The sequence below is a fragment of the Pinus tabuliformis genome, chromosome X (assembly GCF_031772625.1).
Source record: "Pinus tabuliformis cultivar Carrire ecotype Pingquan chromosome X, CPIR1, whole genome shotgun sequence".
Classification (NCBI taxonomy): Eukaryota; Viridiplantae; Streptophyta; class Pinopsida; order Pinales; family Pinaceae; genus Pinus; species Pinus tabuliformis.
The window spans coordinates 89968758-89981414 of record NC_142308.1 but is presented as its reverse complement, the minus strand read 5'-3'; the positions used below and the strand labels follow the sequence as shown (position 1 = coordinate 89981414).

The 12657-nt window shown below is 38.3% G+C and overlaps 1 protein-coding gene across 2 annotated transcripts in view; it reads right to left on the bottom strand.

The window, feature by feature from the left end:
- Positions 1 to 12436, bottom strand: part of LOC149138539 (xylose isomerase-like) — a 56687-nt gene extending 44251 nt beyond the window's left edge. Inside the window, exons 1-8 of one of the 2 annotated variants that reach the window (XM_089453060.1) lie at positions 12281 to 12436; positions 11992 to 12075; positions 11587 to 11703; positions 1715 to 1789; positions 1385 to 1514; positions 1102 to 1193; positions 458 to 508; positions 118 to 197 (exon numbers count right to left, since the gene is read on the bottom strand). In XM_089453060.1, the coding sequence (XP_089309186.1) occupies positions 118 to 197; positions 458 to 508; positions 1102 to 1193; positions 1385 to 1514; positions 1715 to 1789; positions 11587 to 11703; positions 11992 to 12075 (629 nt within the window). In that variant the 5' untranslated portion in view covers positions 12281 to 12436. Of the gene's footprint in view, positions 1 to 117; positions 198 to 457; positions 509 to 1101; positions 1194 to 1384; positions 1515 to 1714; positions 1790 to 11586; positions 11704 to 11991; positions 12076 to 12174 lie in introns of both variants that reach the window. The other variant, XM_089453061.1, reaches the window with a different exon arrangement.
- Positions 12437 to 12657: the final 221 nt, after the last annotated feature.

The window sequence follows — 12657 nt, the reverse complement described above, 5'->3', positions numbered from 1 at the left end:
CAAGCTTGAACATGATATCAAGATTCAAATGCATCCATATCAACTAAATAAATACAATAGTATGAACAATATCTATATGATCATGATAACCAGTTGTGTGAATCTTAATCTTAGAACCTCGTAGCAGCTCCATGCATGTAACGAGGATGCATGAACAACTGTGCAGTTCCCCACAAAGTATGAATGCCAGTTTCCTCCTGCAATTGATACAAAATACTATTAAAGTGAGTGAATGGTAAAAAGCAAAACATCACCCTCGATAAGACAACTAGTAAATAACCATAGCTGGGAGTGACTTCGGTCATTTTCAAAAAGTCTTAACACTTTCTGGAGACATTACTTGAATTTTGAACACAGATCAGTCAGGCCCAGTCATTTGAGGTCACCAAATAGTACATCGTTAAAAAACAGTTCACAAATAAGAATACTATGAAGAAAACAAATGGAAAATCATTACCTGAAGCTGCTTTGCAAGAGCCACAACTGCATCCAGATTGGCATTAGACTCCTAATCACATAAAAAGAAATTTTTTCAGCATATACATCAATATAGATGAGGATCGCTTATTCTCTATGCTCCAACATAACAATAACAGGCACCTAAAAAGTAGAAACAGACAGCCACACACGCATACATACAATTTATATAGAGATTCAAAACATAAAAGTAGGGCACTCTATGCATATCGTTGAGCATATAACTTTTTGGACAATGCCAGGCATAGCTTGCCCTAGCTATTTTGTTTAATTTATGAAAGCATAAACAGCATTCTAATTGATATTTTCCAGATGCCAATTAAAAGAACATGAAATTATGAATACTTAACTAAAAAGATCTCAACTAAGTACTTTAAATATTAAATTTCTTGAAAATGTTTGAACAAAAATAGATCAGAATGAGATGGCCTTTGTTTGCCTGGAAAGGAACGGAATATATTTCAAATAAAATACCTATATCTACTTCAACATGAGAGCTACTAATCTAGGGAAGCAATTTTCATTAAGTTACATAGTAGTGCACTTCAAAACTCAGCTTCTTGCTTCAGGTATTCATTACACTAAATATTGTCTTCTGCATGAAAACCTTATTGCCAGACTTACTATGAGTGTTTTCCCATCAGGAGCAATGTCACGGTCATGAAAGCACCACAGCTCAACTCCTAATTTAGTTAGAAACTCAAAATTCGCTTTCACTGCAGTAGCAATCACATTGGAAAGTCATAACCAAGAGATGGATAGAAAAGCTAATTTTAGATAAATTTCACATAATGTTACTGTGATTTGAACTGTTCAGGTTAATGGAGGTTTTTCTTGCAATAATAACTGCATGAAAAGTTATGCTTGCTTCATTAAACAGTAAATACAGAGAGAAAGTGAATCTTACTTCTTCTTAGAGCCATAGCTAATGAGTTAGTGCCATCTTCCCATGGCCAGTTCTTGGTTGGAGCCCCAAATGGATCAGCCCCACTGCCACGGAATGTATGCCAGAAAGCAACACTAAATCTCAGCCAATCCTGTAAAGATGTAGAATGTGAAATCATTGTTTCTGGTAAACATATCAATATGAATTTAGCTGTTTATGTAAACATACCAATGGAAAATTTGCATTACAGTATCTTAGCTAACATCCATCTAGTTGATGATGTAATTGAAATACACAAGATATGTGGCAGAAAAGAAACGAACAATTAAAAAAAACTACAAACCTTCATACCTTCATTTTCTTTCCAAGAATCTCATCTTCTGCATTATACCATTTGAAAGCCAGAGGGTTCTTACTCAATGGCCCCTGGAAAACCTCAAGACAAAAGATGCTTAGAATCAAATAGCTAGCCATTGTAAACCCCAAAATACAAAATTTATGATAAGCCCACAAAGAAGTTACACACACATTTCACCACTGACACCAACTAATGGAACAAATAAGTTTTGTTCAGGTACTGTCTTGAGGTACTCAGAAGTTCAATTCGACCAATAATCTTACATGTTCTGTAAGATCTAACCATTCCTGGAGGAAAGGTCTCCTGCCAATTACAGGATATCAACTCCACAGCAATCTCCATCCAGATTATGTGTTGGTAACCATTACTTGCTTCTATATTTTTTAGTTTTACTTTAAAAAAAAACAGTTTTTCTTCTGTTTTTTTCTCTGCCACTTCGGGTGTCAGTCATAAGGATAATAGAGCCTGCTCCCACTAACTGATCCCTCAAGTCATGACAATTGTGAATTTGCCACTTATGTTGTTTCCTATGACCTGGACATAATTGACCTAATCAAATCAAATCATCTTGAGCTTATCTGATTGCTATTGCTTTCAGTTGAAAAAGATGATGTTTTCAAGGAGTGCTTCAAGAAATATTCCGTGAAAAGTGGACTTGCTTTGACTGATGTGCCAGATATGTTCCCAGAAACAAGATATAGGAATTGGAAAGAAACAAGAAACAGGGCTAGAGGGTTTCAACTTTCAAGGAATAATGTAATGTTCCCTATGAATTGATTGCCTATGGAAGGACGAAATAGCCTATGCGGCCCTGTAGGTTAGTCTTCATAAAGGGGTAAAGACCCAATTTTTCCAATGTTGGGGCAACATTGTGCAAAAGTTGGGGCGGCTGGGGCAAAAAAAAAAAGCCAAAATTGGGGGTTGCACCCACAACTCCTCACATTTGGGAACCCATGGAGACATCTATAAATACAAGAGAGTTAGAATCATTTGATCATCCTTGGATTGGATTAATTTGTCTTAGAATCATTTGATCATCATTGGATTTGATTAATTTGTCTCTATTTCTCTTTGAGCCTGAGGCTCTGAGGGTTTTAAGTAGTGTGGAAAAAGTCGGAAAAAATCGGGATTAAATCCCAAAAAGTCGCCGAGACATCCCAGGCCGCGGATAAGAGGTGGAGAAGTGGAAAAAACCCATCATTTTTCGCTGTTTTTGCTCCCATTCATCCCTGTGGAGAGAGGAGTTGTTTGCGATTGCCCAAGAGGAGGAGATTTGCTAGTTTTGTGGTGGGGATTTGGAGATTTGTCCACTGCTCAACGTGAGAGATTCAAAGTGTCGATTTGTTGCGGCCAGGTATGTATTTTAATTTCTCTCTTAATCTTAGTTACACAAATGGCTTCTTAAATCTTTCTGTAATTTTATTAGTTTGTTTTTATCTTATTTTTGCTTAGAATTTTGAATCAAAACATTGCTTAATATCTAGATTGAAGTGAAACTTCAACTTTCAAGAATCAAATGACAAAAATTCAAACCCTTGTTTAGTGAATCTGAGTGTGTTCAAGTGAGTGAGAAGAGGCATTTAAAATTTAAAATCAACAATTACATTTGTGTTTGCTTCTTATGTGATGGGCAATTTTTAATTTTTTTCAAAAAAAAAATTGTGCCCAGGTTCAAATTCAAGTTCAAAGTTTCAAACAAAATGCCAAGGCTTTTGGACCCTATGTGGGAATATGGTGAACCTAATTCTATACCCAAATCTGGGGGGGTCAATAGAATGTATTTGACTTGCAAGTTGTGTGGCAAGCATATGTCAGGGGATATCAACAAATTAAAATTCCATTTGGGGCAAAATGTAGAACTTTGCCCAGATCCATCTCTAGAAATCATCCGTCTCTAGAAATCATCCGGCAGGCCATTAAATCGTTGATGGATAAAGAGGAGAGCAAAGACACCAGAGCAGCACTAAAATCCTAACTTGTAGGGGCCTCAAGAGTGGGGGGACGTGAGAGTGGTTCTTCAACATCACCTTCCACACCCACATGTCCCAACCCCTTAGCTTTCTCAACTTCTTTTGTTCCTAGAACCACACCTAGTGCACAACCTGGCATCAAATCGGCACTTAAAAAAAGGAAAAGGCAGAAGTTGACAAGTTGGTCAGTAAGTGTCTTCTATGGAGTGATGTTCCTTTCAAGATTGTCAAGACAAACTGTTAAATTTGGCAACTAGGGCCAAACTTCACCTTGGACAGCTCATATGATGAAGCTGATGTTTTTATTGGATTTCTCTTTCCGAGAGGTGTAGGATTGATCTAAAGATCATCTCATTCTGACATGTACATATGGAATTATGAATTTATTTCTTTATGGACAAATTGTCAAGGTCGGCCAGCAATCTAATGTAGGCTCAGAAGCCCAAAAGTCATGTCTCTTCACCCTCAACGTTGCATATAAATAGAAGGAGCATCTACCTCATTTGGACACTCATCATCACTCACATATCTCTCTCTCCCCATCTGATTGGGTGTACGAATTTCTGGGCAGCCTCTCTCCTCCACACGTGCGAAGGACAAGTCTGTGATTTTCTGTTTTATGCGTTGATCGAATTGCAGAAGGGTAGACCAGCGTTGACCAAGCAGCATTTGACCTTGTTTGATTGCGATTTTTCTTGGAGAAATTTTGTTTGGACAAGCCGCATTTCTGAGCACAAAAATTGAGGCATTATGAGTTGTTTGACTAGCGTTGACCACAGGTTTGACTCTACGTTGACCAAGTTTCACTGATATTTTCGGAACTATTTTGGGTTGTTCGCACTGTCCTTGGAGGCCGAATTGACTAGGTTTGACCGAGCTGATTTGGAGGAAGATTTCTGCTAAGTTGACCAGCATTGACTTTCTGGTTAGGGCATCCTGTTGACTGCAATTTGACTGGATAAAATTGACTGTGATTGGGCAAGTGAATTTTGTATATTGTACTCTCTCTCTCTATTGAACTTTTGAAGAATAATAAGAAGAATTGACCAAAGGGTTTCCCCACATTGGGGTTTTTTCCTGGCATCCGCCAAATATTATGTCCTCTTGTCTTGGCTTGTCTTCTGCATTTTATATATGTTCTATCTGCATTTACTATCTTGTTAATGTGATTGCTAATCTGGAAATTGATATTGGGCTTATAAGAAAAAATGAAGTAAATTGCTCTTAAGCATACATAGAACATACCATTGTTATCTAAAGTTAACACAAACCCATTCTACCAACCTATGTTTGATGTTGTTGTTATCGTTGGCCCGAAGTACAATGCCCCTAACGTTTGCAGAATTGAGAGGGCCTCTTCTTCAAGATGAAAACACTGATTGCACTTCTAGATTGGAGGAGTTTAAGGCCAAAAAGCACAACAATTAAAAAAAATTCAAATTAAATTTTTGAATTCATTTGATTATTTTTAATATTTAAATTTTCTAAGTAGTAATTTACAATCTGTGACCCTAATACAGATTGGAGTCCCAACACCTCAATGACATGGTCTACATCTACTACAATCTTCGATTATGGGTGAGACAACTTCAAAAAACTCTTGATATGGAAGCCATCTCATTAGACAATATTGATACCACTGCTGCATGGAGGGTCGAGACTGAGAGACCGACCATGGACTCAATCCCTGATTGGTTAGATGTGGATCCAGGGGCACTAGCGACAGAGGAGATAGTAGTTGTCGGGGAGGGAGAGCCAGAGGTAGAGGAGGAGGAGCAGCCTCAGGGCAGGAGGCAGAGCAAGAGGAGGAGGTGACACCATCTAGGATGGGCAGTAGCAGCATAGGACATGGGCCACCTCTTTTATTGGCTTCTAGAGGACAATTGAGTCCATTTGTATCCCCAGGAGCTGGACCTTCTTCCTCTAGCAGAAAAGGCAAAGCCATTCCCTATTCCCGTAAAAAGGGGCAGAGGATCTTAGTGGCTAATTACTTTATGACATGTAGATGACTCATGATATACATTTATTATATTTTTTGTTGATATTTTGACTCTTGAGAGTTGAGACTAAGATAGGACTCAAGATTCAGGAGTTGATTCACTATTTTGATATGTGATGTAGCACTAGACTTCATATACATATTATATATCAGTGTTGATAATATCGTCGAGATATCAGCGATCTTCGGAAATATCGCGGTATTTTCGGCGAGCCGAAAGATCGCCAAAAAATATCACAATATTTCTGAGAAATCATCAATATCTCGACAAAATATCGCGCGACGATAGGAAAAATCGTCGTGCAAGCTGAGCTGCGGCTAGAAAAGGGAAATTGCTCATTTCGGTTTCTGAGTCTTGGAGAAGGAAGAGGAAGAGCTTTGGGTGGTTGTCAAGGAGGGATTGGGGATCAAACAACCATTATCACCACCCACTAAGAATTTTTTGTGGATCAAAGATTGAAGAACAATGAGACGAACTTCATTTCTTCCATTAACAGGTATGTTCTTAAAAACCCCTATGTTAATGATTTTTTTCATAGATTTAGGGTTATGTTTGCTTGTGTCTTTGCTTACCAACATTTTGCTTATTTTTTCCATTTGCTATGATTTTCATGCCCATGAGCCAATGCAAGGGTTTTCTCCATATTTGGAGAGCAAGCTTCATTTCTTTTTTTAACTTTCTTATGCACCCTCTTATGGCCATTTTTCATTGAATTCACATTGCAAATAATGTAGTAAAAAACTTATTTTTTAAAATGAGGTGGTTATTACTCAGATTTTTTTTGTGTATGGGTGTTTAATCATTAATTCCAATTTTTTGTTTTGTTGGTGCCCTAGGCTTGAATTAGTTCACTAAAAATATGCCAAAAGCCTTGGACCCATATTAGGAGTATGGGGACCCTGATGGTGGGACAAATCAAGCATATCTATCATGCAAATTGTGTGGGACAGGGATGACAGAGGGGTTACACAATTGAAATACCATCTGGCCAGACTCCCTAGACTTGATGTTGGGCTTTGTACAGTTTCTAGTGCCGAGCTTATACAAAAATCTCTTAAAGCAATTGATGAAAAAGACAGAAAGAAGGAAGAAGCAGAAAGAAACAAGGTTGAATGTGCAGGTAGATCTTTCAGGATATCTTCTTCTGATTTTGAGGCTAAGGGTAATGGGAGGGGCTCCACAGCGTCACCTGCTATCGCTAGTGCTAATGTTACTGGAAGTGGGAGGTCATCAATTTTTGTTCCACGAACAAGGCATGGAGCACAACCTTCCATAAAATCAATTGTTAAAAAAAGGGAGAAGCAAGAAGCAGATAGAGTTATGTGGAGGTGTCTTTTATGGAGCGACTTACCTCTCAGCATCACCAAAACCAATCCATTTTGGCAACCAATGTGTGATGTTATTGTTGTTGTGAGCCCAAGGTACAAAAGTGCTACATATGAGGAGTTGCAAGGGCCAATACTTCAAGCAGAAAAGCAGGACATCAACTCTAGATTGGCGGAGTTGAAACAGACATGGGAAGTGTTTGCATGCACAGTGATGTTTGATGGTTGGACAGATAGGAAGGGTAGGACCCTTCCAAATTTCTTGGTACATTGTCCTAAAGATACCATGTTTATTAAATCAATGGATGCATCAGCACATATAAAAGATGCAACAATGATATGTGAGTTGTTAGATGGGTTCATCTAGGAGATTGGTGTGCAGAATGTGGTGCAAGTCATAACAAATAATGTAGCTAATTATGGGCCTACCGGCAGGATGCTTATGGAGAGGCACCGCACATTGTTCTGGACTTCGTGTGTAGCACATTGTATCGATTTGTTGCTTGAGGATATGGGGAACTCTCCTTCATCAAGGAGGTCATTGATATGGCTAGGAGCGTCCCCAAGTTTATAGCCTCGTGAGAAGATACACTAGAAACAAGGAGTTGCGGTGTCCTCCAATCACACGTTTTGCCACCAACTTTATTACTCTTCAATCTTCGCTTTGATGTTGGTGTGAGTTGAAGCAAATGTTTGTTTTTTAAGAGTGGCGTGATTGTAGATATAGTAGGAGACAAAACAGGAAAGCCATTGCAAAAATGGTGTACACTGACACATTTTGGCAGGGAGTAGAAGAAGTGTGCTCAGTTAGTGAAACTATAGTAAAAGTTCTGAAATTGGTAAATGGGGACAAGCCTGCAATGGCATATTTGTATGAGGCCATGGATAGGGCCAAGGAGGTCATTTGTTCTTATTATGCAGATAAAGGTTCTGTTGGGCTTGATAGACATATGATGTTGTGGGATGTGATTGATAGTTGGTGGACAGGGATGCTTCATCAACCCATTCATGCAGCAACACTCTTCCTCAACCCCGCATTTTCATAGAAATGCACTTTTGATTTTGATGGCAAGGTGATGGAAGGGCTCCATTCCTGTATTCAAAGGATGGTACCTGATCCTGAGCTTCGTAGAAAAATCAATCGCGAGATACAATTTTTTTGGGATTGTGTTGGCCTATTTGTCTTCGATGATGCTATTGGCGAAGGACCCTCTTCATGCCACGTAAGTGACAAGTCATCACTCGTTAGAATTTTCAATTTAGAATTTACTTGTTTATAATTCTAGATTTTTAAAATTCAATTATGTAACTTTTATTTGAAAGTTTAATTATGTTTTTAAGTTTTTGACTTTTTTTATTTCTTTATTTTGTTGTATATATTTGGTGGCAAAGCTATGGTGCAAGGGCACCAAATTTTCAGAAATTGGCCATAAGAATCCTGAGTCAAACAGGTAGCTCTTCAAGGAGTGAGCACAAAGAAAATACACTCAAAAAAGCACAAAAGTATAACTTTGAGCTTCAGTCTTCAGTTGAGGAATTACATTTATTGTAATTTTTTATTTTTAATTTATGACCCTCAAGCGTCAAGACTCAATACTCAAAACTCATTAGTTGTTTTGACAATCTTACAAGTTGGAATTCTCACGCCTCAATGATTTAGTGTATGTGCATTACAATATCCGGCTTCAAGTGAAGCAAATAAAAGCACCAATGGATCCAGATATCATTTTCTTAAACAATATTGATGTATTGTCTCAGTGGAGAGTGGAATCTAAGGTGCCCATCTTGGAGGAGTCACCTTCATGGTTAGAGCCAGCGAATCCATTATTACAGGGGCAGCAAAAGGAGGACTCAAGGGAGGAGGAGCACAAGGAGGAGACTTTGGGAGCATCAGCATCAACACCATTAGCTATAGATATAGGAGAGCATGGCTACATACCCAGCACTCATTATTTGACATTAGATGCAAGGGCAGGGCCTTCTACTCCTAGGGGCAGGCCTGGCAAACAACCCATCATGTTTTCCCGTAAAAGGGAGAGAGGGCACTGTTTCAGATAGATGGCTGCTAGTGTTATTTGTTTTGCTACATATAACTCATGATGACGAGATACTTTTATATATGTGGTGTTATTTTGTATTAGTTCTCCACATTTGAGTCCTTGATTGGACAATTAACAGGGATCAGTAAGATTCAGTATTGCCTTTGATGAATCATTTTTATTTTACGTCATATACATCAATGCTTTCTTCATATTTATGTGTCAATGTGTTTATTTCATGTTGTTATTGCTTTATATATTTAAAAATCTGAAAAAATAAAATAAAATGAATATATTATGTATTTTTTATGCTTGCCGATATTTTAGCAGATATTGTCGATAAGATGTTTTCTGGACCCTCGTTGATATTTTGCCAATACCGATATTTTCAACACTGTTATATATTAGCTTTGTTTACATGTTTATGTGGAAATGCATTTATTTGATGATACTTTAGATACTAAAAAAAATTAATATATAGAGAATATTTTTGTATTTTTTTAATTTTGCCGACTTTTTCAAAAAACTCCCTACTTTAACGAGTTTTCCAATATTTGGACCTTTGCCGATTTAATCCCAACTTCGACTTTTCCACATTGGTTTTAAGACCCCTTTTTCTAATTAGCTTCGGTGGAGGTGACCCCACCCTATATAATCTCTTTTGTCTAGTTTCAGTGGAGCTGATCCCATCCTACCTAAACACTCTTTTCCTTGTTCTGGCGGCACAGGTCATTGGAGCAGTCTGGTTCAGTTTAAGAATTAAAGATTTACATTGTTCTAACTTCTCGCACAGCATTTTTATCTTGAACAACTCGGATCTATCCTGGAAGCAGCTCTCTAAGGTTAATTGACTGGTCAACAAGCATCCCTCAGCAAGCAGCGAGATTCTGGCAGCAACATTCGTCTGGGCAGCAAGGTTTGGAGACCACAGGGCCAAGTTTCCTGTCTGGTACGCCCTTTTAAGACAGCAACTCACCCTGAACAGAGTGACCGGACCCTACTGCAGCTTCAGCCACTAATCCAGGAGGCCTTCCTGAGGCCAGCTATTACAGTTCAGGTCTCCTGGTATTTCCAGGACAAATTGGGACACGATACAGTAACAGTACAGTAGATAGCACCGTAGTAAGAGACAACTAGATTGGACAATATAGCATAGTCACATTTGAACATTGATTTGCTAAGTTCTGATATTGCAAACAATGGTAGATTGATTGGATTGGATACATTAACCATTGTGGGCAGTTAACCCTATCTTCTGTAACTTTTCTGAAGAATTATGTCACTGTCAGTGGTATAGACAAATGCTATAGCTTATTGAAGTTTGGTTGAAGAAATATACTACTGTTCAAGATCATTATATTGTGCATTAAATTGATGGATGCCCACCATGAATAAATAAATGTGTCCTGTTGTTAAATCATTGGAAAAAACCTAGATAAACATAATCCATAGGGCAAGAAAAAAATACCCTAGGACATTACAAATAAGAAACATAAACACACCCCTTCCCAGTGTATTATGCATATAAAATTGATTGGTAATGCAGTGTCAAGCTGAGCTTGGCATAGAAATGTGAATGGAACGAGAAGGAGGTCTCTTAGTTAAGTTTACAGTAACCACAATGTGCCAGGTATGTTACTAGAAACGAGAAACCAGAAAGGGAACAGAACAAGAAACAGTGTGAATGGTAACAGCTATGCACCAGCCTATTACCAGAAAAAGAAAACAGTATATGGACTAAGATAAAATAATTTTACTAACGTCCAACAAGTGACCACAAAGTTGGTAAATGGGACAGAAAAATACTTCCCACACGTAAACAAACAGTAGAGTGAAATCAACTCCTATCGCTACTCTAATAAGAGAAGAGGGAGAGCTACTAATTGCTATTTAATCAATAGAAATGCAAAATGTAGCAGACACAAAAACCACAGGGTCAAAGAGATTAAAACCATGTCAAGCATACAACGTTGCAATCGATACCCGCCGAGGCACAAGACAGAGAGGGGAGAGGAAGGGGATGGATGGCTCCCGATCTTAATTAACGATTACTGTGAAGGGACCAATACACCAAAATCGCCCAGGACTTACATCCAACTTCATCCCTAATGCCTTTAAAGCTCATACCCTACAAATGGGGCAGAGCATAATGACAATGAGGCAGAGCATAGTGACAATGAAAGCCTGGTATACAGCTTAACCCTCCATCCATCATCCTCGCCAATAAACTGATGCCAAATGCCCCATTGGCTGTTAGACAAGATGTTGGCTATTAAACAAGATTTTGGGGAGTTAGTCAAAATTTTGAGATTATGCCCAATTGGCAGTTAGACAAGATTTTGATATTAAGATAAGAATGTACAGAAAGTGAATGTCACTTTAAAAGATAACCACAAAAGTAGTTCAATCTCACTAAAAGACACATTCAGCGTAAATACAAAGTGGAGTGATCCAGCAACTCCTAGATAATGCTGAAAGCTAGAAAAAAGTGAGAGAGAACTATTTTAATTGAGAAAACAGAAAGGCCATACCTCATACTTTATCTTCGAAATTCCTGGAAAGAATTCCCCTTCCCATTCCTTCTGAATGCCAAAGTCGGACTCCAACCCCGGCTCGGCGCGGCAAGTCCTATCCGCTATAATCTCATCCTGCTCGATCGGAGAAACAAACAAAACGCCACCATAGCCAAATTGAAACAATGCAGAAAACAAATTTTAAAATCCATTACATAATAAACTCTATAGTGTTCAAAATTTATAGCACGCTCCAAAATCGAGACTACTAAGTAAATGTGTTCAAATTCCGTCCACCAGCACCAAACATGAAAATCGCCTTAAATAGAAAAGGATTAAATTAGATTTTCAGAGATCATCATATTCTCCATCCATAGAAATAGTTTGGCCCTGAGAAATTTGTAGGGTCCACAAGAGAATTACCTCGGAAACGGCTACATGTAATAAGCATAAGCAGAAGAAGAGTAACAGAAGCAGAAGCCTTGCAGTTTTCATTGTTGCTAGCATCTGTGATCATCATCATAATAATATCATTGTTATTAAAAATCCACTTCAAATTAACCCTAAATTCAATTAACCACCAAATTTTCTGCATTGAAGCCAAACCTAATGAATTAATTTCCCGGACAGAACAGAAAATTAGCCTTCGATCAGGGTTTTAATCCCCGACAGAATAGAAAATTAGCGTTCGATCGAGGTTTTTAATGTATACCGAGGTCTGTAGATCAGTTTTAGTAACAGAGTATGTATGGCCGACTGCAGACAAACGCTGTGGCCAGTAAAGAGAGGGTTGACGATTTATAGTGCCTCGTGAAGAGTTTGCTCGCTAGTCGAGAGCAGGAATGTATGCCGCCTTTAAAATGGATAAGGAAAATGACACGTCACTCCGACGTGTAAAATTAACTTGAAAGCGTGTTGGTAAGAGGCCAGCTTTGGTGCTAAAAACTCATTTCAAGTTCAAAGAAGGGGTTTAGTCGCGCCACGTGTAGTGTGAGTTCCATGAAGCAGTTTTAAGTGTCGCTTAACCATTGCCTCAAGGAGTTTTCTCTCTTTAGTCTAATGTCCATGTGTTGGGAAAATCTATTGTAG